General features: G+C 37.6%; 4 protein-coding genes across 6 annotated transcripts; 3 read left to right on the top strand and 1 right to left on the bottom strand.

Annotated features, from left to right (window-relative positions):
* The first annotated feature begins 213 nt into the window (after positions 1 to 213).
* LOC126801908 (beta-amyrin 28-monooxygenase-like) lies at positions 214 to 2,577 on the top strand. The gene is made up of 3 exons (XM_050529399.1): positions 214 to 793; positions 972 to 1,390; positions 1,950 to 2,577. Exons 1-3 carry the CDS (start codon positions 243 to 245, stop codon positions 2,435 to 2,437), a joined length of 1,458 nt encoding a protein of 485 aa, XP_050385356.1. The 5' UTR covers positions 214 to 242; the 3' UTR covers positions 2,438 to 2,577.
* Positions 2,578 to 4,693: 2,116 nt separating this feature from the next.
* On the top strand, positions 4,694 to 10,043 carry LOC126801909 (putative recombination initiation defects 3). Its single transcript, XM_050529400.1, has 13 exons — positions 4,694 to 4,942; positions 5,651 to 5,801; positions 6,168 to 6,315; positions 6,530 to 6,664; positions 7,109 to 7,161; positions 7,266 to 7,460; positions 7,690 to 7,785; positions 7,879 to 7,989; positions 8,069 to 8,127; positions 8,288 to 8,504; positions 8,760 to 8,841; positions 9,331 to 9,439; positions 9,760 to 10,043. Exons 1-12 carry the CDS (start codon positions 4,878 to 4,880, stop codon positions 9,435 to 9,437), a joined length of 1,419 nt encoding a protein of 472 aa, XP_050385357.1. The 5' UTR covers positions 4,694 to 4,877; the 3' UTR covers positions 9,438 to 9,439; positions 9,760 to 10,043.
* A 5,602-nt stretch (positions 10,044 to 15,645) lies between these two features.
* On the top strand, positions 15,646 to 21,508 carry LOC126801904 (uncharacterized). 3 transcript variants are annotated; one of them, XM_050529391.1, is made up of 7 exons: positions 15,646 to 16,668; positions 16,983 to 17,185; positions 17,800 to 17,867; positions 18,029 to 19,676; positions 19,782 to 19,930; positions 20,123 to 20,309; positions 20,401 to 21,508. In XM_050529391.1, the coding sequence occupies exons 2-7, from the start codon at positions 17,035 to 17,037 to the stop codon at positions 21,042 to 21,044; spliced, it is 2,847 nt and encodes a 948-aa protein (XP_050385348.1). In that variant the 5' UTR covers positions 15,646 to 16,668; positions 16,983 to 17,034; the 3' UTR covers positions 21,045 to 21,508. The 3 variants fall into 3 exon arrangements, with proteins under 3 accessions (XP_050385348.1, XP_050385347.1, XP_050385346.1); XM_050529390.1 differs by having other exon boundaries at positions 19,773 to 19,930; positions 20,404 to 21,508; XM_050529389.1 differs by having other exon boundaries at positions 19,773 to 19,930.
* A 250-nt stretch (positions 21,509 to 21,758) lies between these two features.
* On the bottom strand, positions 21,759 to 23,361 carry LOC126801913 (uncharacterized). Its single transcript, XM_050529404.1, has 4 exons — positions 23,229 to 23,361; positions 22,983 to 23,072; positions 22,415 to 22,491; positions 21,759 to 22,296 (listed from the first exon to the last, which is right to left on the bottom strand). The coding sequence occupies exons 2-4, from the start codon at positions 23,061 to 23,063 to the stop codon at positions 22,035 to 22,037; spliced, it is 420 nt and encodes a 139-aa protein (XP_050385361.1). The 5' UTR covers positions 23,064 to 23,072; positions 23,229 to 23,361; the 3' UTR covers positions 21,759 to 22,034.
* Between the last annotated feature and the right edge of the window lie 698 nt (positions 23,362 to 24,059).

Here is a 24,059-nt window from a genome sequence, read left to right as displayed (position 1 = left end):
TTAAATGTGGGATGTATAGCATACATTAATGTATACTAGATTAACCCAAATCAAACCTTAATTAGAGAAAGACTTTGAGAGTGCCGCTTAATTATATATTATTACAAGCTGACCTTGCACGCCAATCACCCAGCCTCCCCTCGTACTCAGAAGAGCATATATAATTCTACAAGGACTACACGCTCATTAATTGTATCATTCACTCTCCTCAGATCATCAAACATCCTCAGCCCTCAAATACAATGGTTATGGAACAATATTATTTCTCTCCCATAATGATCCTCCTCCTGGCTTTTCTTTCCTTTCTGGCAAGCTGTTTCTTGGTACTCTTCTACAGGCACAGAACCCAGTTCGCCGGCAACAACCTTCCTCCCGGTAATGTTGGCTACTCTGTGATAGGCGAGAGCTACGAGTTCGTCTCTTCGGGCCAGAAAGGCCACCCCGAGAAGTTCATCTTAGACCGGGTGAACAAGTACTCCTCCCAAGTCTTCAAGACCTCCTTTATAGGGGAGAGAACTGTCTTCTTCTGTGGTGCCGCTTGCAACAAGTTCTTGTTCTCCAATGAGAGTAAGCTTGTCAAGGTCTGGTTTCCGAGCTGTGTAGACAAGATTTTCCCTTCTACCACCGGAAACGCCGCAGAGGAGGCCGCGAAGGTGAGAAAGATGCTACACAAATTCGTGAAGCTCGACGGTCTGCAACGATATTTCGGAACCATTGACCAGTGCACCCAATCCCACTTTGCAGATAGCTGGGAAAACCAAAAGGAAGTTCATGCCTTTGAACTCGTCAAGAAGTAAGTCCATGATCTAACTCGTATATAAGTTACCACGTACTTTAAAATAAAAACCAGTTGTGTGTATTCAGATTCGTATATGAAAACCGGGGACGTATATTGTTAATATGATCGATGTAGAAATAATCCTGTAAAATTATTGTATAAACATATCGATCATGCATATTGTCATTTACAGGTACACCTTCAAGCTTGCTGCGCGATTGTTTGTTAGCCTTGAAGATCAAGCGGACATAGAAAAACTCAGCAAACCGTTTCATGTAGTGAATGCCGGAATCACATCGATGCCCATCGACTTTCCTGGAACCCCGTTTAATAAAGCCATCAAGGCTGCTAACTTGATTAGGAAGGATTTGTACAGCATGATCAAGCAGAGGAAGGTGGATTTAGCAGAGGGCATTGCATCCCCCACACAAGATATGTTATCACACGTTCTTCTAACCTGTGATGAAGATGGAACATATTTGAAGGAATCCGATATCGCCGATAAGATTCTCGGTATGTTGGTTGCCGGCTATGACACACTTAGTGCTGAATTGACTTTCATTGTCAAGTATCTTGGCGAGCTTCCTCATATCTATAATGCAGTCTACAGAGGTATGTTCGAGCCATGTATGAAAAATTCTAGTGCGTATTCTTTCTTTTGAACGATTAACTATCTAAAAGAGTGCTTATGTGATCGATAATTCTTGAAATCTTCGCATTCGTACTTGATGAGCCTAAATTAATGAAAGCAATAATCTAGAGAGTGCAACTTCTTCCGCTTGACGAAGATTTAGCCAGTCGATCAGCTAGCAACTACAAATTATAGTCAGAATTTGCAGTGACTAGAGATGGCCTGGAATTATTTAGTTGATTAGCAGAGATATTATAAACTTCTGATCGACAACTTAGATGTAACCCGTGAGCTTAACAGAATAATAAAGCATGCACTTATGAATAGGTAGTCTAATTTAATTAAATTTGAATATATATATTTTCCACAGTCCACACTGAGTAGCTACTATACACAAACAAATCTTATGATATGGTTGTTTAATTTGGTGATTGTTGGCACGTACGTAGTTTATGGATCGAGTTTTATTCATAATTAAAGATAACTATCATATCGTTTTCTAATATTTATAATTGACTACCTCGGTGTTGATTAAAATAGAGCAAATGGAGATTGTAAATTCAAAAGCCCCAGGGGAGCCGTTGAAGTGTGAAGACCTTCAGAAGATGAAGTACTCATGGAATGTAGCTCAAGAAGTGATGAGGGTAGCACCACCGGTTCAGGGTGCCTTCAGGGAAGCTTTAACCGATTTTGCATACAATGGATTCACCATTCCAAAGGGCTGGAAGTTGTATTGGAGCGCAAACTCGACACACAAAAGTGCCGATTGTTTTCCTGAACCGGAGAAATTTGACCCGTCAAGATTCGAGGGAAAGGGACCGGCACCTTACACCTTTCTTCCGTTCGGCGGAGGTCCGAGAATGTGTCCCGGAAATGAGTACACTCGGGTGGTGACATTGGTGTTCATGCACCACTTAGTTACAAGGTTCAAGTGGGAGAATGTTTTTCCCGATGAGAAGACCACTGTTGCTCCTTTCCCTACCCCTTCCAAGGGACTTCCCATCCGCCTTTATTATCATCCACGATGATGGAGCAGCTCAGCGTACCATAAGCTACAATATGGTGAAAGAATGTTACGTTTTCATATGGTCTGCAGAAATTGCTTCTTATATTTGGTATGAATGGTTTGAGAAGTTTCCGTTTTCTCTAGGGTTATAATCAGGACAATTATATAGGAAAAAACTTGCGTACAAACTAGTATGTACGCGTGCGTCCAAACTCTCGTTTATTTGCACACTTTGGGAATATAAATATATGATTTTAACCGTTCAAAAGTTTAGTTTATTACTAAAGATCATTTATGTAAAAGATCAACATAAACAAAAATCATCTTCATAGTCGATTGCATCAAACAAATTAACGGTTATGGTGAAAGTTAGTAGTCTCATGATCAACCGTCAATTTGTTTGATGCAATCGACTATGAAGACGATTTTTTTTATGTTGATCTTTTACATAAATGATCTTTAGTAATAAACTAAACTTTTGAACGGTTAAAATCATGTATTTATATTCCTAAAGTGTCCAAATAAACGAGAGTTTGGACGCACGCGTACATACTAGTTTGTACGCAAGTTTTTCTCAATTATATATGCATGTCCATGAAATTCAATCATTCAGGTGCCTTGCGTAGATATCTTGAGATATATCATCGAAATTTTTTACTAATAACGTCAAATGTGTTAATGAACGACGCTAATATACGGCCCCGGTGTAAAATTTTCGCAATTTGATGAACTATGTCAAGAGACTACATATAAATCTGAAAAATTGATCTGTCTATTTTGTTTTTTTGGCTGAAATCACAGAGAGGGAGATAAAACTCCCTAAACCCCTAATAGATTAGATAAAAATAAAAATAAGAGAAAAACAATTGAAGGGACCAAACCAAAACCTCTCAAAGTAAACTAGCGAAATTACAAAACTAGAAAAACTGAAATGGATAAAACACTATTATAGTGTGATAAAATAAACGGAAGATGCACATCTCACCAAACCAGTTGAGATAATGTCGTATCATAATTAGCTAAAACATCTTCCACTTTATTTCCCTCTTGAAAATATAAAAAGATTGAAAGGTCATGCCCGATATGTATCACAAACAATTAAGCCAACGAACTCAAAGTTGCCAAGGAACAAACATAGGGGAGCACAAAATAGTCTAAGCCGAATGATAATTCATCAAATTAAGAAACTTGCATCTTGAAAACTCTGATCCTATTAGAGATTCTGAAGAACTTATGGTTGCTTGAACTGGGATCGATGGCCGGGAGTCATGCGTGCTTCAAATTGTTAATTGCAAACCATGTTTTCCATGTACAAATAGAAAATTCGCTCAGGCACTAAATTAGATTATTAGTGATGGCGGATCTTTGAATATAGTTTATAACTAACTGCAAGTCAAACTTAATTTGGGTTTGATATTGCTACTACTTATTCTTGCCCTTGTACATGCATGATAAACGAGACATGCCAATATATGGATCGCGAGCTACAGATTAACAATAAAATTCTAACACATCTTTATCCTCAGCCATCTACACCATCAAAATCCAAATTACTGAAGTAGATATGACCTTCAGAACATGAAAAATTCATCAAATAAGGTAGCTGAAGGAGACTGAGATTGACAGCCTTCTTGAGCTGCATTAAGGAGTGAACGAAGACACGAAGTCGATTAAATCTTGCAGATAGAATGGCACATGCATTTGATGAAGGTAAAATATGCTGCTATGCATGAGCAAAAATGAAACTCTAAGCAATGAGTACTAAACTAAAATCATACCTTACATGACAAAAATCATTTCCTCAAATGGTCACACCAAGAGCTTCGATCACGCATACGAGGAAGCTATTGCTCAAGGGCGTTAAGTTGTGACAATTGTGACCTGTGATACTATTGTAATCAACCGTCTCAACTTAACTTTTTTTTTATCAAACAAATAACTCAAATATTACATCACAACGAGTATGTTGTGAGTCGAACTCACGACCTCCCACATACCGATGCCGCTAGACCAAATAGTATTGGGCTCAACCTAACCGTTTTTAAATCAATAGTACAATTAGGTATTTTCCACATATATATATATATATATAATTTTCTGAATAGACGATAATCAAATTGATTTAGTAACCCTATGATAAAAAATGAACTAAATTGGGCCTGGTTAACAACTCAATGACCCCGGCCCCGGCCCATTAATCAACCACCACACCTTCTCAAATCTTCTTCCCGCCCGCCTCCGTCGTTAAATAGCCCTTTTTCTCCTTCCTTCACAATTTCTCTCTCTTCAATTCCCAGAAATTTCAAATTCTCGTGATGCCTCGTCTCCATTTCTCTCTCTAAACCACACCTCCACCTCTCACCCAATCTCCGATTCGATCTCCAATCCTCCGACTCCGTTCCAGATCGCACCGCCGTCCGCGCCGCTCAAAACCTAAACCTCGCCGATCCTGAGCGAAAAAAATGAAGCTGAAGATCAATAAGGCGTGCGATCTCAGCTCCATCTCCGTCCTTCCTCCTCACTTCAGGTTCGAAATTCTCTTCACTCTCTTTCAATTTCTCGCGAGACCTTTATCTCTATCGCAATTACGGAAACTGATTTGAATTTGAACCGATTCTAGCTTCGTTTGATTTTGTATGTGCAATTTTGTTCTTCCTGGATTTAAATTGAAGCTGCTCTAGGCTTGATCTGAGGTCTTAATCGCGAGAAAATGGAGGAAAATTGTTTAGAAATTCAAGTTTTAGATTTTAAGCTTTAATTTCTAGGTTTTCTCACTGATCTGAGTTTTAGATGTACTTAGCCGACTACATCTACATGTATCTCAATGTATTGCGGTGCCAATTGAAATGCTCAGTTTGTGATAGCAATAATGTCAAAAACTGAGTGATTAAGTTGACTGGATCCAAAGGTTTTCGTTGAACTAAGCCACTTGAATCAGGTTCTCAAGTTTCGATTTCACTTTTCTAAGATGAAATGAAAATAGTACATGTCAGTTACTTCATTATATACTCGCAGAGACTGACCTCATTTTGCTTCAAATTGATTATGTTTATATGCTAATTGCTCTAGTCAATGTGCATGAAAATGTTCCTGTGGGAGGTCAAATCCTCCTCATCTGTGAGAAGATGGTGAATATGTGAAATGAGTAGTAGTCATTTTTCAATATCCTATATGATGTGGCTAATAGACTGAATTGCTGAAACCTGTTTTTGCTGATTTTATCATTGATTTGCAGGAGATCAAACTCTGTGGCACATGGACCACAAGGTTCGCAGCTTCAGTTTCGATCTCAACCATCGGAGCAGTCATTTTCCCAGGGACTCTCGTCTCAGTATGGCATGTTTTCTCAGCTCTCACAGACGTCTCTTGACGCTTTGACAGATCAGGTAGAAACTCTATATTACACTATATCTATGGTTTTTTTTTTTTGACAAACCAACAGTCAACCAAGTAAATTTGGCTCTATGGGGAAGGGTTTTAGAATTCTAGTTGAAAAAGCATATAAGTTTGAGCAGCTTTGATATTGTTAAGTGGAAACCTTTTGTATTATAATCAGTGAACTCTATTTCTTATCATTCATATATTAGGATATTGGAGTACTAATAAAAATAGGCTGTGAACCTTCTGGGATTAGGCTGTGCCCCTGAAAATTGTTCTCTCCCATAACTCTGTGCATTAATTAGAATCAGTTTATCTCTTTCATAGGTTTCTACAGCAGCTCTAAATTACTGCTTGTGCTCATATCTTTACAGAGGTCTCAAGGACGGGAGAACTCTATGAAGAATTCTGCTCGCTTACCCCTAAGTAGTCATGCCCGTGAAGATAGTCAACTGCAGGTTTCAAGACCTTCCAACAATCTCATCCGCAAGTGGAGTTTTGCTTCTGGTTCAGATTATCGAAGTAAGTTTCTTGTAAACTTGAATGGCATAAGTAGTATTAGAGAAAGAAAAAGAAATGAACCAAACAAAAAAAAACATTCTTGTAATGTATTTGACAAGGAATGAGGGCTATGTAGTTTAATTTTCGAGGGGGGTATAAATAACTGACTTATAAAGGTCTTTCTATTGTATGTGTAGGCCTGCTTTTAAACCAATTCTTTTTACTGCCTGAGCAGGTCAGATCAGTGAGGAATTAGAGCATCGTATTGGAATGATGGAAACTTCATTAAACAAGTTTGGAATGATCTTGGAATCTGTTCAGGGTGATGTTATGCAAGTACGGAAAGGAACAAAAGAAGTTTCAATGGAGTGTGAGTAATCTATTCTTTGACACATTGAAATATATGAGCTGATGAAAAACTATATTAGCAGATGGTTGTAAGTTTTAGTGCTGCCTAATCGGCTAATCTGCATGAGAAGTTGTTATAGCTCCTAGTCTCTAATATAATTATTATTTGTATTAATGTGAGAGAGCTTAAGTCATTGATCAGGCATAGTGAAACAAAAATTTGTAGGGATCAAGTTGCTAAACCCCAAGAGACTATTCTTTCAATAAAACAACTAAACTCTTATATTGAGAGAAATATGGTGTTAAGTTGCTAGCTTTGACTTGAAATAAAGAAGTGTATTCTGTTAGATTGGATACAACATTTGATTGTTTGATTACCTTTGAAGAGAAATAACTGGGGAGTTTGTGCTCTACAACATGTCAGAAATTTTTTCCGATACGTAATTCATTTTCTTTCTTGATTCAGTGGAGGCAATACAGCAGAAGTTGGTGGTTCAAGACAGTTCACTGCAATTAATGGTAAGATACTCCAATTCCTAGTTTACATTCTTATTTACTCTCTTAATTGCTTTGAGCATCCAAAATTCTGCACTTTCTAACTCAACTAACATATGATAAACCAGAGCAAGGGGCAAGAAGATCTCAAAGCGAACCTTGATGTGGGCTTCAAATCTATGTCTGAGCTACTGAGCAAGAATGAAAATCAAGACAAATTACAGGAGATGTTCTTAGTGCTTTCAGCCTTGCCAGAAAAGATTGAAGCATCCCTACTGAGTTCACAAAGTAATATGCACAGCTTCTTCATCAGGGAAATGCAGGTATGCAGGATGTATAGTGGAAAGTAAATTGCAACCACTAACGTGGTAGATTATGAAAATTTAACTCTTACGGTTTCTTGATAAGCCAAAGTGATAATGCGTCATGTCTTCTTACTGGCAAAAGAACTGCGTGTTTGCTCTAATTTATGATATTATTGTCCAGTTGAGCATATGGAAATTTGATATGCCTCTGATTGCTTATTTATCCTTCTCATCTTATTGCTTGCAGAAATTTCTTTGCAGTATCCAAACATGCCAGAATCAGATTACATACCCCATCCAAACATCTGAAGTGTTCTATGTGCTTTCACCAAAGGCACCAAAGGTGATTATTTTCCTCTACTTATGGCTCATCAATCACATCAAGCAATCTTACTCTATTGTGACATGAATATCTTGACTTTTGAATTATTTGCAGGCAGCTGCCCCTCCTACTATTCTAAAAGTAGAGCAGACGCCTAAGAAGAAGTATGTGAGAAAGTATGTGAGGAAGTACAAAGCACCCTCACCCTCTTTACCTTCACCAAAGGTGAACCCTACTTCTAATTATGTAATCTTGACTTATTTAAGCACTGATGTGATTTGTATTCATAAACTTTCATATCCAGAAATTGCAGGTTCCTGTGTGTCACTCTGTTCCAGAACAAAGGCCACAGCCTATTAAGAAGTGTGTGAGAAAGTTTTTTTTGTTTTTTCTAATTGCTTATTTCATAGGATTATTTTTGTTTCATTCTGTAGTCCCTGTGGCAGCTAGGAAGATCCTCAGTGGCGCCATAGGGGTGCACTTCTGTTCCATGGTTTTGATAGTGTCATTGTTGTGTTGTTAGAGAGACCGAGAGGCTTAAAAACCCTGCTCTTGATTCCCACTCAACTGCACCCTCAACTGTACCCTCAACTGTACCTCCAAAGGTTTATGTTCAAGCAGCTATAGTTACAACAAAAGAAACAGGTGGCTGGAAAACTGTAAAGGCGGGAAAAGCTACCTCTATTCAGAGGGTATCCCAGAAAGTACAAAATCACACTGGAATTATGACGGTGAAACAGGTAATCCTTTAATATTTGTTTTTCTCATCTTTCTCCTTAGTTTGGAAATAGACACCAAGCTGTCTCATGTAGATATGTTTTCGGTATTAAGTTGATAGACTTACTAATAGATATGTGCTGAGTGTATGTCTTAATTTCTTATTGCAATTGAAGTAAAGTTCCTGACTGTTTTAAGCTTTACATGAAAAAATTTATATATGCTCATCAAGAGAACTTGTATATATGGATTATATGATATTGAAATGCATGATACAGGAAACAGGTAGAAGAGTTATCATTGAATCAGATGAGGACATTGATGGAGGTTTTTCATGCTTACTTGATGAGAAAGGACCAGGTAACTAAGTAGCATTTCAGTGATTTCACCGCTACCTATTACTTTGATGATCCGTATGTCTATCTTTTCCAAAGACTTAAGATCTTAGCTGTTGCTCGCTAGAACTTTTAACTTGAAATAATCTGAGCAATAGACCAAAATTAGGTACCTTAAAGAAAGAATATCTTTCTATGCTAGTCGACTTTCCCAAAGAGCCTCCTCTTTAAGGAAGTCAATGGCTCCTGGCTGCTGATATTCATAAGTTTGTTGGCAGTCACTAAGGAATTAAGGACTAAAGCAATACAAACTATAGAGAATGATAAAATGTTTATCTACATGCTTTACTTTCTCATTATCGACGGGTCATGACTGTTGCCTCTGGTTGTTTTACTTTTGCAAGAAATTACGTGACATACTCAGATTCTATTATTTGTCTACTATGGGTGTGCTTGTGGAAGTACAAATCATTTTTCGTTAAATTAACTGTAGTCATTACTGTTTTCCTTGAAGACATGAAAAATTACATGAGTGAAGAGGTAGACGAAGAGACGGAACGGATTTTGAGGAGGGCGAGGAGGCGAAAGAGAAGATGCTGTAACCCTATAATTATTAACTGAAGGTACAAATTACATCTCTTCATCTCTTTGCTTGTGGTGCTTCCTGATTTCTTGTAGTGCATGCATTCCAAAGTTTATTTCTTTCCTGAGCAGAAACTTGCGAAAATTTTTGCTTATCACCCTTAACCATGATGAACTGCTGTCATCTCTTATTGATTAGAGTCGAGTGGAAATACTACACAGTCTTCATCATGGTTGAAGTTGATGATCCAAATTGCTCTCGAACTGTGGTTTCGGATGCTCAGAAAATCGAATTATCGAATAATATGTTATGTTTGACACTGCAGTTTGACTCATAGAGTGCCTTGTGCTATTTGTGCAGGGGCTTGAAATCTGCTCCTGCCATGTGCTGTGTCGTAACTCGCAAGTCCTAACCCATAACTCACAACATTATGTGCTTTGAATCCCTTGATTACTTTGGGTATGTATCTTCGCATTGCCTATTGTTACATCCTTCTACATCCTAGTAGTTATAGCTGTCCTTAAAGGACACATAGATAACCTGAGAACTGTGTTCATCCATCAATTGCTGTAATTAAAGAACCGGTTATATGGTCAAAGTGATTCCAATATTGTTTGGCAATTCTCAGCACTGCCCATACTCGAGCCTAGTCCCTAGTAGATTTATAAGATGCATATGCGCATCGGTTGTATACAATTACCTGACATGAAAATCAGGACAACCTACACATCGATTGTAGACAACCGACGATTGGGAAAGTTTCTTCACTGTGAAGTGTGAACAACAGATCCAAGGGTCAAGGCTGTCAAGGGCCGACCGTGTTACCCCCAAGGCTTTAGGCTTGAGAAATGTTCAGTGCTAGGCACTGGTCCCTCTGTCTGGTTTTCATTTCACAAAAGCTAGATATCAGTTCTGTCGGTGCGAACCCGGTTCAGGACAATTTCTTCATTGCCCAAAAATCAATAAGCAATAACTAATCATCATCACTATTTAGACCTTAGAAGCATATGATTATAATGATATTTAAGGACCTCGGGACCCTCCCAAGAAATTAGGTCTCACATTTTTGCACTCTTTCTTTCTAGTTGTGAAGTATACATCACTCTGAAAGTTCTAGTCTTTATAATGGGAATGTTTGTTTAAATTATCTTCATTCTAATGAGCAAAGGACCAGTGATTTGGATTGGATTGGTGGAATGATGCTAATAAAACACAGCCTTTTGTTCGTTTCCCTTGTGGCATAACTTGTCTGGTTAGGGAGATTATTAAGAATCTTTCAAACGCTAAGCTATCCATTGTTGATTCTTAGTTTAGTTTTCTTGATGATGAAACTAGACATGAAACTTTAACTACCGTTTTAGGACCACCCTTTCCCATAATATTCAGACAATTCAGTTTACCTATAAAAACTCATATATCAACAAACTCTCTGTAATGCACAAAAACTGACTCCAAAACAAATAGTAACAACTATGTGAATATTTGTGTTCCTTGATGTTAATTACCTTAACATCATCTATTAATCAGAGATTGAGTTTGAGGGTTGTGCAATTACTTGAAGAAACTTTGGCTTTTGAAGGCATTGGTTCTCGAAAGAAAGAGAGCATCCAATGCTTAAAGAGATCGAGTCGTTATGAGTGGAACGTCCAGATCCCTAGACATGAAAGATATAGCCACCCCCAATACCCGCCAACATTCTAACAAAACTTCTGTCACAAGATTTAGAACAAGAACTTAGTTTTCCTCGCAAGCTTAGTATATAATTATAGTTTAATGATTGAGTTCTCTTTCATCGCCACCGCTCTATGATCTTCTTTTCCTTTCAAATCTAAGCTTAATACATGCATAAACTATTTATATTCATCTGATATTAAGAGAACCCTTGAGAGTTGAGATTAGGATCGATGATTCAATAATTCGAAGTGTATGTGTTTAGTGAGGGCTATGGTGGCTTTAATTTGTGTTATGGTGAGTGTTAAAGGTAGGTGGATGAGGATGGAGCCATCTCTTCTTGAAGCTGTCTAATAATTTCATTCCTTAATAATTTACTTGAAGTCATCAATTAACACAGCTACAACAGATCACTAATTTTGTTATATTCTTTAATCTCTATAGTTCCCGATTTAGGGTTTATATAGGGTTCAACAAGTACTATTCGGTACAATATAGAAATGAACAATACCGATAAACACAACGTCAAGTTGTCAACAGAGAGATTGAACATAACTACATAAGCATGCATGCCTCTTACTAAAAAATAAGTCGTCCTAATTGTCTGTATAAACATCAACATCCCCTAACCTCTTGCTATCTATATTAATATAGAAATCTATGTTCATTTCCTACCGATGGAACATCATTGGGTAAGAGCTTTGCGTTATAACTTCCAAATCAGACAAAACACAAACGTAAGTAACCAATTTGTCTGTTGTTATGATTATCGTCCAATTTGATAATCCAATCTTAACCAATATTAATAATTTAACTAATAAATTATTTGCAGATCGAATCGAACTTGTACCAGTATTTATAAACCAATTCAAGATATTAATAAGTTGCCCCAAAACAAATCATGACATCTCTAAGAAACTATGATTAATTTGGTGATATGAAAACCTTAATCTTAATACATTTTAATAAGACTAATGCATGACACATTGACACCACCATTGTCTCCATCTGCATGCAGAGCAATTTTAGTGGGTTTGAAATGAGTGTGTTATAAACTCATAAATCATAATGAGTGACATTGTGGTCCTTTCAATTCCACTATTTAAGTCTCTTTGTATTCTCTCTTGTATTCTGAATATCTTTGAGGGCAAGCAAGACAAAAGCTACTCCATTGTTCCCATCTCAATTGTTTTTTTTCCTCATGTCACTCTCTTCTCTGCCAGTTTGCATTTGACTCTTTTTATTCATAATCCATAATTTTTTGCACACATTTTATTTGTTAATGTGTGAGAGCAGATTTGGTAGTGTCTTTGTAAATGTCAAAAGGGTTTTCATCTAAGAACTGGCAAGAACAAACAAAGACAGCTATTTAGAGTTAGTCACACGTCTAGACAAATATTAAATGTCAAACTCAGTGTGCATGATGATAGTGTAGTGAAAGGGAAAGTCTTGTACTAAATCACGTGTTATCTTTCAAGAATTATACTGCAGTATATCTAAACATTTTACTCAACCTAAAAAAAAATTAGAAACTACACTTCCATCGATCATAATTCAAGTTCTTTGTCACTTTTTTTGTCGTTCAACTTAACCATAACAGAAATTTAGCTCTTAATCTTTTATTTTCTCAATTCACTCTTTAAATAGCAAGGTAAATTTTGGGAAGATATATATATATATATATATATATATATAATTATATATAAGCCGTTTTAGATGCGGAGGTATGTACTTTACGTACGATACGGATTCCCCAATATCCAGCGACGACATGCTGCAGCGGTGTGGCACACCACCACAGGCGCAGTACCCACCTCCCGGCGATGCCGTTTATGCCGGTCAGAGCTCCATCGGCGACCCACATCGCCCGGAATCTTGAAATTTCAATTTTTGGGCAAAATCAGGCAATTTCGCGATTCCGGGCGTCGTGGGTCGCCGATGGAGCTCTGACCGGCATAGATGAAATCGTCGAGAGATGAGTAGTGCGTTTGTGCCGGTGCGTCGCGCCGTTGCGTCTCGTCGTCGCCGGAATCGGCGAATTCGTACCTTACATAAGGTAGGAACCTCCGCACATGATCACCATTATATATATATATATATAAATCAAGATCTGATAACTATTATTTTTCAGAGATGTTATAAGAAACATCAATAGTTAAAAATGCTCCGTATATATACAAATAGTTCAAACCAAACTTTTAAAAATATGTTATACAATACTCTAAAGACCATAAAAATGTCAATTTCCATCACTATCTGCATTTGCACTCAATATATATGATTAACAACTGATTTGGTGATAAACCTCCTCTTAGGATTCCCTTTCAAATGCATCACAAAGTAAGCACCTTGCTCTATTCAATCAATTGAATAACCAATTTCGAACATATTCCAGAACTTAGGTATTGTCCGCAACATGGCAAATTTCATCATTAAAAAAACCTCATGAAACTTGTCTGCTTACTGCCATTGTCATTGTTAAAAAGGTCTTTGCCAGGCAAGTTTTACCCACCCCCAACCTAGAGAAGATTACACAGTATAAGATTACCTAATAAAATCAGAACCATTTCAACCGTGTGTGCTGGTGTTCACTCACAATTGGCCACATTATCATATTTTAGCTGCATAATCCTCAAATTTCTAGTTCATTAATCAAAATTTCCCTACCAGATTCACAAGTTCTATCTGAATATAAAACAGGGTGGTAGAGGTGAGGGTACGTAGCTCTTTGTCTCTTCTAGCTCTTCTGATTATTAGACAATGAAATCGATCAGCATTGAAGTTGGTAAAGGCTGTGTGTGACCCCAACTGCTTCATTTATATCAATTTGTAGGACCCTAACCCTGAACTGCTTAATTTGGCCTTTAGATGCACAACTGCCCTCTTCACATGCAACCATGGAGAAAGCCTTTGGTATCTCAGAAATTTATGCATGCATGCCCTGCCCTGCATATGTAGTCGGATTTATCTGTATATACACGTATGCATTTATCATAAGAGTTTCTTGTCCAATGTTTTGTTTATAGTCAAGGAGGTAGCTAGCTAGTAGTAAATTAGTAAATCCAAGGTTTTCCATAAAACAACATAGATAGAAGGAATCCAAGGTCTTAGGCACTATATTTTACCGTCACCTTATAAGCTTATATCATTTTCGTTATCTTACTTTGGTAAAATGCTTCAAATTCTCTACCAGATATCACAACATAACACGTTGCATAACATTTTTTTTTTCTGAAATGTTATCGATTAGAGCGCAATTCTGACTTATTATGAATGTAAATTATGTCAATAAAGTCAAAAGTTTGACATAATTGTATAAGTAACTCAAAACTATGAATTCTTTAAATTTTATGTTTATAATGATGTCCGAACCAATGTACTGTTTATCTTTTGATAGGATTAACTCTCGTCTTCCCCTCTTCTAATTTGTACCACTAGTAAGAACTTCAACCAAAAGATTTCCTAAACACTTGTAATTAGAAGGTGGGAGTGTGCTTTGAATTCAAATTTCACTCATCATTACTAGGGAATTGATTGAGAAATGGACTATAATTGAGGTCAGATGAGAGTAATGGGCATAGAATGAAACATAATTTCGTCCCTTTAATTTAAAACAAAGAAAGGGGATGGTATATTGACAATGATCAACCCCATTTATCATGAGTACCAAATAGACTGTAAACTTATATAACGGTTGGTGAGAGAGGAGTTAAAACGAAGCATTTCCATTTCGATCTAAACCAGGTATACAACAAAGTACAGTTTGACAGTTCGAGCATGCATGCGTGTCACTGCATGCAGTAGGTCAGTAACAAGTTAAAACTAAATGAGGACGACGACTGCACCAACCAAAATCACTGAGTCACACTGGCACTGATTATTCTCACATTTCTTATAATAACAGAAAACGTTGTTGTCTCTGTGTTTTTTTCCCTCAGCATCACTCGAAATCATCAAGAGAAATATTATTCACATATAAACAAAATACATTTTTTACATAGAAACACAGTGGAACATTTTCTCATTCCATATTTTTAAGATTAGGAGAATGATAATCCTGTTGTAGAAATTTATTTGGTGATCTACTGACATAGAACTAAAACCTTGATGGTGAAAATGTCAAAATCTGGCCGAAAAAATAAGTACACGGATGGGTTCTAAAATGCTCTTTATTTTCTTTAATTAGATAAACAATTATTGTGCTTCTCACTTACTTAAAAATAAAAAACTTATACCGCTCGACCAAATTTTACTAGCGGCTCACTGCAATCCTAATTGAGATCCATCCTAATTATACATAGAAAAAAAAAAGTGACTCATTTCCGTCGGCGATTCATTGACACTTTTAACCCTACTCTCCTGCCCTACGCCCTCAATCCAAGAAGCGTGCACGTCAACAACTTGGTACACACATTTCCTCTACCGCCAGCACAAAAAAGAGAGAGAGAGAGGGAGAGAGGGTTTAGTGGTGACTTTGATGATGACGATGGAAATGGAACTACTGTCACAGAGTACTAGTACAGAAACAACAATGGAGAGAGAGAGAGAGAGAGAGAGAGAGAGAGAGCCTCCCTCTTTCCCTTCGGACCCACCCAAAAATCAAGCCCAACCCAACTGTCACGTACTCCTGCTCCTTCTACCTCTGCTTCTACTCTCTCCTTCACTCACCCAACACCAACAACATTGTTAAAGCTTTTGTCTTTCTTCTTTCTCATTGCTTCTCTCCACTTCCAGTCTTTAATGGCTGCCCTTATGTTCGAGCCTTCTTCTTAAACATAAACACTAGTGGGTCAGTGGCTGGCTTCTCTTTTTAGCTGTCAAAAATAGATACCCACTACTCAAAAAGTCTATCTTGCTCACTTAGGGTGTTGGGTAAAAATTCACCAGAGAATTTGATCTCTGGAAAAAAGAGTATATTTTTGCAAGAAAAATCAAAACTTTTGTTATCTTGGGTTTCATCTGGGTGTTTCGTTTGGATTGGTTTTGAGGGTCTCTGGCAGCTGCAGCATTGTAGTGAGTTGAAGTTTTCTCACTGGGTGAAGCATTGACCTTGTTAGAGGGATTTTTGTATTAAAAAAGAAGCAGAGGTCCAGCTGCATGCTTCTTGTGTTGAGTTGTCTGAATTATCAATTCTATCGTGCAGAACTCAAGATTTTGTGGATCGAATTTGAGAAAAGAAATTTGGGTTTCTATGTCTTTCAAGCCTGTGATCAAATCCCCACATCATTGCTTAGTTTTTGTTCACTGAAGTTTCAGGGTGAATTTTTGGTTTTTTGACCCTTTTTGGGTGATCATCATAGCTGAGGAGGCATATAGTCATATTGGTTGGTCTTATTTTCTGGGAAGGAAGACCAAATTGCAAGAATCTTTTTTGAGACTTTAGTGGAGAATGTTGAGTTGCCGTTTAAGGCTTTTTTGAGTGGTGGAAAAAGCTTTGATTCCTTGCCATCCAAATAAAGCTTTGGTTTCCTTGAGCTTCACTCTGTTATAAGACTTGAGGAGCTGGAATTAGAATCTTTGCTGGCTTCTGCAACTGCCTTTTCTAGCTGAGTTTGTTCTCTCTTCTGCTGAACTGAATTCAAGGCTCTGAAGTTTGAGGTAATATGTTCATGCATGTCGTTATCATCAACACTGTTTGAATCTTTGATTTTTTTTTTCATCTAATAGTACTAATTAGCTTACCAAATCTGGGATGACTTTTTTACCTAGAGTTGAATGTTGCTGGAATTCGAGTCAAATATGAGTGATGTTTCGATTTGTGGACTAATTTCTATAATCTTCATAACGCTCAACATTACTATTTGGATATACATTTCTTTAGCAAAGAACAAGAGAACAAGAAACTGAAATTCCTCGGTTATATCTTTAAAGGCTTTTTATTGATCTCTCTTTTTCTGTCTTCGGTATTCAAGCCGGTTATTGACAGATTTTTGGATGAAAAAGATCATATAAAAATTACTCCTGATGGCAAAGAAGTCCCAGAGACGCTCTGTTCGGTATGAGAAAGATCAGTTAGGATGTATGTGGGGATTGATCAACATCTTTGATTTTCGGCATGGCCGCCCCAACTGGAAGATGATATCTGATAAGAGGCATGGAAGCAAGCAAGCTATTGGTAAGAACTATGAACTTTCTTTTTCTAATTAGTAGACGGGATTTCGGCCATCTGTTCCCTGATTTCTTAATGAATTCAGGAGTAATTGTGTTCTCTGGTAGTTCCCATTTTTATTTGAATCACTTTCTTACTCTGGCTTATAGTTGGGATTGATTTGTGTTGCTTTCAGATCATCAAAGAAGGCAACTTCCATACTGTTTAATTTTATGTATATTCTATGTTATTTGTTCATCATTTTCTTCATGCTGAAATAAGCTAGCTCACTGGTTTTGGGGTATATTGTAGATAATCTGTCATATTTGGTCTTGGTCTGACTTACATTTAGAGGCCAATTTGCGCAAGTAAAACTGCCTTCAGATCATCAAAAGGGCAATATTACATATTTTGTGTTGAACTTATATTTTAATTTATTTTTTATTTTTATATTTTTGGTGCAATTTGGTACTTAGTTTCTTCAGGCTGATATGATTTCAGTGGTAATTTTGTATGTTGGAATTTTATAGACAAGGTTCCATAGTCAACTTATTGATAATTTCAGTGACTTTTCTTACTGACTGATTATTATCTAAACAAAATATTCCTCATTGTTGCTGAATCATACTTTCTTTGTGCAGATACTGGGTCTCCAAGGAACAAGTTTGAGGTGTTGAGTGGTCTGGATGAGGACCATCAAGGCACTTTTGTAAGTTATATGATCAAGTTATAAGCATCTCCAACTGAACTTGAATTGGAAACTTAAAACCAGTTTCTGTAACACGGAAGCTTACTGCATAAGAGTGTATCTATAATCTATTCACTAATTGTCTGATGTTATAACTAATAAATTCTACTTGACTGCTTCAGGAAAGCAATGGGGAGACAACAGCAACAGCGGCGAGCGATGCTTGTAAGCCTAGTGTGAAGAAACTTATAGAAGAAGAAATGTCCAGTGAGCAAGACATGAAGAAAGAGATCAACACTGATGAAGTAGCTAGTAACCAGACTGATGCAAGCCGGTCAATGAAGGACCAAAAAAGGACTAAGAAGACCCGTAAGAAAAGCCGGGATATGGATACCTATAATTTGATTGGTTCTGAGACTTTGGAACCTGTATGCTCCTGTAATCAGAAACAAGATCATAAATCTAAAACTAACCGTGGCGTAGATGAGATAATAGAAGAGGTATGCTGCCAGATCCATCAAAAGTATACTAGTGTGACTCATGACCTGAATGGTGAGGCTCCTGTCAAGTCGAACTACAAACATTCTGATCTTGAAGAGAAATTATGCATGACAATCAAGGAGTTCATGAATCAGAAGTTTACTGATGGGAAGAATCTCACAGAAGATCAGAAAATTCAGCACTTCAGAGAACTAATGGATGCACTTGAGACCTTAAGTTCAGATGAGGAATTGTTTATGAAACTCTTACAAGATCCAAACTCGCTTCTGGCAAAGTATGTCCTGAACTTGCAGGATTCTCAGAGAGAAAAAGATCAAGAATCCAAGGCTGTTAAAGAGTCCAACACGACAGAGAAGCTCGAGGATTCAAAACTACGCGAGGAGCTTGTCATCCGTAAACAGCGATACTTCTTCGGGAAAAAGAGCAAGCCTCAAGAGAAAGAACCAGCTGAGGCCAATGAGAATCTTGAAGCTTCAAAGAGAATTGTTATTTTGAAGCCTGGGCCTACAGTTTTACGGGAATCTGAAACCGAAAGTAACAAGATCACAGAGTCCCATTACATAGTAAGAAGCAAAGGGCCAAATGCAAAAGTTGGCTCTCACTTTTTTCTATCTGAAATGAAAAGGAAACTGAAGAATGCTATGGGAAAGCAACAGCATGGGGTATCAACCATTGGAAATTCTAACAAATTGCCTGAGCATCAAAGTTTGGCAGATAGTGACAAAGGAAGTGTTAAGGATAAGTTTGGAAGTTCTCCTAGTAAAGATCACTTCTACATGGAAAGAATTGCTAAACCTTCTGGTGTTATCAAGAGAGCAGACAAGAGTGGCAAAACAAAAGAGTCTGAAATGAATTTGAGAAATGAAGATCAAGGTATTGCTGATCAAAGGGTATCTAACATCTACATTGAGGCCAAGAAACATTTATCTGAGATGCTGAGCAATGGAGATGCAGTTATCGATTTCTCAGGACAACACTTCCCCAAAACCTTGGGAAGGATTCTCTCTCTTCCCGAGTACAATGTGTCTCCTAGGGGAAGTCCTGGAAGGGACTCGGAGCTTGGATTTGTTACTGCACAAATGAGATTATCTCCTCGTGACAAAGTTTGGAGGGCCAATGAGAATGTATGGTCTCCTAAGCAAGAGAAAAATGTCAGTCCTCTAGGTCAGGTACCACAAAACGTAGAGAATCGGCTGTCTGTTTCTGACAACAACCCAGACCATAAAGTACAGCCTTCTAATTTTCTACAAAGCACCTCCGTTGATTTAATTAATGACAGTGAAACAGAAGAAAGCCATGTTTTGATTAAAGAGGAGATGAATCCTGAAGGTATAGATTTCTCAGCTGTTCAGACAAAGATTTTCAAATTTCTTGTGCTTGTTATAAAGTTCTTGATATTCAGTAATTTATAAAATGGAATTGCAGGTGATATAGATATTACAAAAGAGATTGAAGTTATAGCTTGGGAAGAAGAAAGTATACAGGATGCTCCTTCTGAACCAAATGGCTCGTCCACTGTTGATCAAAGTGGCAACATGACTGAAGTTCTGGATGATGAAAGATGTTCAGAATGGCTAAAACAGGTTATAATATGTTACTTTTCTGTGCATGTAGCTCCTTTTTTAAAACAAAAAACATATATTTAAAGATGAGTCCTAATTGGACAATCAAATAGAAATAGATAAGAAATGATGATAGTCCCTCTATGCCGAAGCCTTTTTCTCATGAAATATATATGGTATCTGTCACTTTTCTGAAAAATGATCTTCTTCCAGAATGATTATGAAGAGATTGCAGGACAATCTTCTGCATTATCATCCCCATCCAGCTCTCCAACCATCAAACATGTTGAAGGTTTAGATATTGTCATCGGCACACCAGAGAGACCAAGTCCTGTTTCAGTTCTTGATCCATTATACTCGGAGGATGAGATCAGTCCTTCAAAGACCATTTCTCAACCTGGTACAGAGATATAACAAGAATCTTATTGACTTGTAGTCCTGTTGTTAGTATAAGATATGTATCTAATTTTAACTCATTCATTAATTTTCAGTAGAGCTACCAGTCCAACCCCTACGGATCCGATTTGAAGATCATGGATATTCAGCCATAGATGAAGCTAACAGTGGAAAAACTTGTACAGAAGACAAGGAACTAACATATGATTTTGTAAAAGAAGTAACGCAAGCATCCGGCTTCAACTGGGAAGACTTCTGCATGAAGTGGCTTTCTTCAGACCAGCTTATTGAGCCATCATTATGTGATGATTTAGTATTTTGTCCTAACTCGCTCTGCTATGACCAGAGGCTCCTTTTTGACTGTATCAATGAAGTTCTAGTGGAAGTTTGTGGGCGGTACTATGGTTGCTTCCCTTGGGTATCATCGGTGAAATCTCTAAGGCCAGTGCCAGATATGAAGACTGCTATACATGAGGTTTGGGTAGAAGTTTACTGGCATCTCCTTCCACTCCCATCACCACATACTTTGGACCAGATAGTGGCAAAAGACTTGTCAAGAACTCAGGCGTGGATGGACCTTCGATTTGACACTGAAACTTTTGGCACTGAAATGGGTGAAGCCATTCTTCAAGACTTGATCGAAGATGTCATATCAAGCTATAATGGAAGTCCCATAGGTGAAGATGCATTAGTGTCTGAAGAATTACATGAAGCTGAGCATTCTCAACCTGTTATTTAAAATACACCTCATACACTTCATGTTCATACCGGACCCCAACTCACACCGCCTTTTTGTGGCGGTTGAAGGCAAAGTCATTCTTTGTTCTTCAATGGGATAAGCACCAGCATGTCAACTGTTAAGAGGAAGTCTTCATCAGCTTTGTTGAATATTCTGGATCCAATATGGCATGGCTTTGTGACTTCAATTATGTAGATAGTATAGAATATGCCCATTGCTAAGGAGCATCCTTGGGCAGCAGGCATCAGATGTATGATCCCTGATGGATGTGGATCAGATATCAAGTTTGCAAAGTCTCCTTGCAAGAACCCAGATGCTTCAACGTTGAGGCGGTAGAATGTAGTGTTGTGCTTTTAAAATGTAGATTCCTAATTCCTGTATAGGGTGCGTGTTGTTTTAGTTGAGGTGTGTTCTTCGTTTGGCTTCATAAGTCATTCCTAACTGGAGTGCTATCTTATTCTGTTCCTTTTTGCTTTTCCTTTGTTTTTGCTGTTGTACTTGCAATGGTTGCCGGTATAACAGTTTGTAAGTTGCTAGTCCTGTGATCGACTGGTTGTAATTACAAAAGAAAAATAATGCAAGCTAATGCTATGTTACTAAATGCATGAACAAGCTGTGACTTTGGAATAGTAAATTCCAATTTTATATTGTTGTGGCTTTGCATCAATCTGCTCTTTCAAACCTTTGTAAACAATGACTTCACTTGGAGAAATTAATCACAGCAAATAAGTATTATTGATCAGGAATTCTAACGCGATAAAAACATAATTAGCATCCCAGAGCACGAAAAAAGGACCGACGAGTTCCCTGGAATTAGCTGATGAGGAATGCATATCATTTGCCTCACCATCCTTACCTCACAAAGTTAAAATTTCTCGTGAATATGTTTCATTAACAGAATCATCAAGTGATTCAAGACTACTACAAAATTGTATCAGCTACAACAAGAACAGGACCAAAGCTTTCAACAGAATGAGATGGTTAAGATACTCACTTTCTCCTTTTCTTTTTCCCTAAAGGTGGGGTCAGTTGATTAGCCGCTCTCTTTTTCTTCCCGAACGCCCTGGTTCTGCTGTCTTCATTATCTTCATCATCATCATCATCACCATCTGCAGCAGCTGGTGCTAACTCCTCTGCGATTTTGGAAGCTTTCTTCTTTTGAGCATTCAACTTGTAATATAGCTTTCTTTCAAGGGGATCATCTGAAGGCACAAATGTGGATGTACGGGAGACTTTAGCACCTAGACCAAGCCTGCAAAACATAATGGTGTTCTACAAAAATCATTTATCATTCAATTAACCAACACTGGCCATCTAAATGACTAAATCAGCTATTCATGAAACCTGAAATAACACACAACTGAACTCACCTAGCAGGTCGATTCTGTGTCTCAAAAGACTCATCTTCTGCCGGTAGTTTACTCATGTTACTAACCCACTTTTCGGCCTGCAAATTAGCATTGTTCATTCACCAAGCCAGAATTTAATCATAACTACAGTACAAACCAACTAATGCAACTGCGGTGGAGTTCACTGTGTCCCAGTCATAATTTATAAGATTCAACTACCACAATAGATAATGTTCAAACCCAACTTCTGATAACAAGATGATGTTTCTGCTGTTCACGTATATTATTAACCTCACAAGCTTTTTCAAGCACCTGAGTGAGGTTTCATACATAAGGTTATAATGAACACACACACACACACACGACTCCCCCCCAGAACAAAAGCTCTTCTATCTTTCAAGCTCATTCAATTTGCACAAGATTTGAGCAAGCAACACAAACACACACAACTCTCTTCAAGAAACCATCTTTTCATATCATCATAACTCAAAACGCAATTCATTGGTCTAGTTTCCAACACACCACCACATAACTCATTAAACAGTTCATAGTTGACAGCAACAGAAAGAGAGAGAGAGAAACATGATACCAAAGCCAAAGCTTTATTCAATTTGACAATTTGAGGAGGACCCTTTTGCTCCTTCTTGGTGTCAGTCGTGATGGAGCTCATTGAACCCTCCTACAGCATATAGCCACGGTCATAATTAATTAGCACATGAACAACGCCAAGAGGCTTTTGACGGATCATCTCGTGATGGATGGATTGAATTTGGGAAAGCCAGAAACCCAATAAAATTGAAGCATCAAATAAAGGTTGGATTTTGATAGAAGTTACCAGACAAGTGAAGATGCCCGATGTTTCTCTCCGCACGTAGCTGGGTTTTGGGTTTTGTAGCGAAAAGAAGGAAGAGGTAGGCAGTTCTCTATATAATGGTGTTGTGTGTTTTTCTAGAAATTTTGGCCTGAAACTACAGGTGAAAGTTTAAGAGCTTATGAGAGACCTGTAATCGAAAGTATATAGTAGAGATTTAAGCATCGAGTGAAATATAAAATGTTTACTATATATTATACGCAGGTCAGGTTAGCACAGTAACTACAGCAGCTACAGTCCCCGCGAGGTGAAGAGTAGCATTTTCAACAGTGTGGCTACAGTACGGACGGGGTATTTGGGCCTTTACCCTCCACTGTGTTCCTCACTGATTGACGCGTGTATTGTTGCTTCCTTTCCTTTTACCGTTTTTTCCTTGCAGCAACGCGCCACCTGCATGGTAAGGATCAGATACATGTTGTTTTTTCTTTATTCATAGTACATTCTTGGGACAATGGAAGACAACTCTAACATGTTTCATCTAATTATGTTTTTCTACTTCAATGAGTTCAATCCTTATGTTGTGCTTTATCTTACAACATAGTTAATTTTCTTTCTAGGTTTGGACAACCTATGAAATTGAGAATATGTCGGTGGTCAAAAGGAAAGATACATCAGATTTATTCTTTTCTTTTCGAATACAATTTATCATATTAATATAGAGATACATGATTATTCTAGCATAAACATATATCAGCATTGCTCGATGGAACACCAATTGTCTAAGCCGATACTTATACGCACACATTAACATTTTAAATTAACAATATCAGGTTTCAGTCTTTCAAAAATTAATAT

Source organism: Argentina anserina, chromosome 7 (assembly GCF_933775445.1).
Source record: "Argentina anserina chromosome 7, drPotAnse1.1, whole genome shotgun sequence".
In the NCBI taxonomy this organism is placed as follows: domain Eukaryota; kingdom Viridiplantae; phylum Streptophyta; class Magnoliopsida; order Rosales; family Rosaceae; genus Argentina; species Argentina anserina.
Note: the sequence above shows the minus strand (reverse complement) of the source record. Positions and strands in the feature narration are given on the sequence as shown.

Bases quoted from the DNA above. Each gene is read 5' to 3' on its own strand.
- LOC126801909 (XM_050529400.1), top strand. From the start codon at position 4,878: ATGAAGCTGAAGATCAATAAGGCGTGCGATCTCAGCTCCATCTCCGTC. The intron at 6,665-7,108 runs GTGAGTAATCTA...TTCTTGATTCAG, and splicing joins AAAAGAAGTTTCAATGGAGT to TGGAGGCAATACAGCAGAAG. The intron at 8,505-8,759 runs GTAATCCTTTAA...TGCATGATACAG, and splicing joins GAATTATGACGGTGAAACAG to GAAACAGGTAGAAGAGTTAT.
- LOC126801904 (XM_050529389.1), top strand. From the start codon at position 17,035: ATGGCAAAGAAGTCCCAGAGACGCTCTGTTCGGTATGAGAAAGATCAG. The intron at 17,186-17,799 runs GTAAGAACTATG...TTCTTTGTGCAG, and splicing joins TGGAAGCAAGCAAGCTATTG to ATACTGGGTCTCCAAGGAAC. The intron at 17,868-18,028 runs GTAAGTTATATG...TGACTGCTTCAG, and splicing joins AGGACCATCAAGGCACTTTT to GAAAGCAATGGGGAGACAAC.
- LOC126801908 (XM_050529399.1), top strand. From the start codon at position 243: ATGGTTATGGAACAATATTATTTCTCTCCCATAATGATCCTCCTCCTG. The intron at 794-971 runs GTAAGTCCATGA...TGTCATTTACAG, and splicing joins GCCTTTGAACTCGTCAAGAA to GTACACCTTCAAGCTTGCTG. The intron at 1,391-1,949 runs GTATGTTCGAGC...TGATTAAAATAG, and splicing joins CTATAATGCAGTCTACAGAG to AGCAAATGGAGATTGTAAAT.
- LOC126801913 (XM_050529404.1), bottom strand. From the start codon at position 23,063: ATGAGCTCCATCACGACTGACACCAAGAAGGAGCAAAAGGGTCCTCCT. The intron at 22,492-22,982 runs GTATCATGTTTC...GCTAATTTGCAG, and splicing joins TGAATAAAGCTTTGGCTTTG to GCCGAAAAGTGGGTTAGTAA. The intron at 22,297-22,414 runs GTGAGTTCAGTT...TATGTTTTGCAG, and splicing joins ACACAGAATCGACCTGCTAG to GCTTGGTCTAGGTGCTAAAG.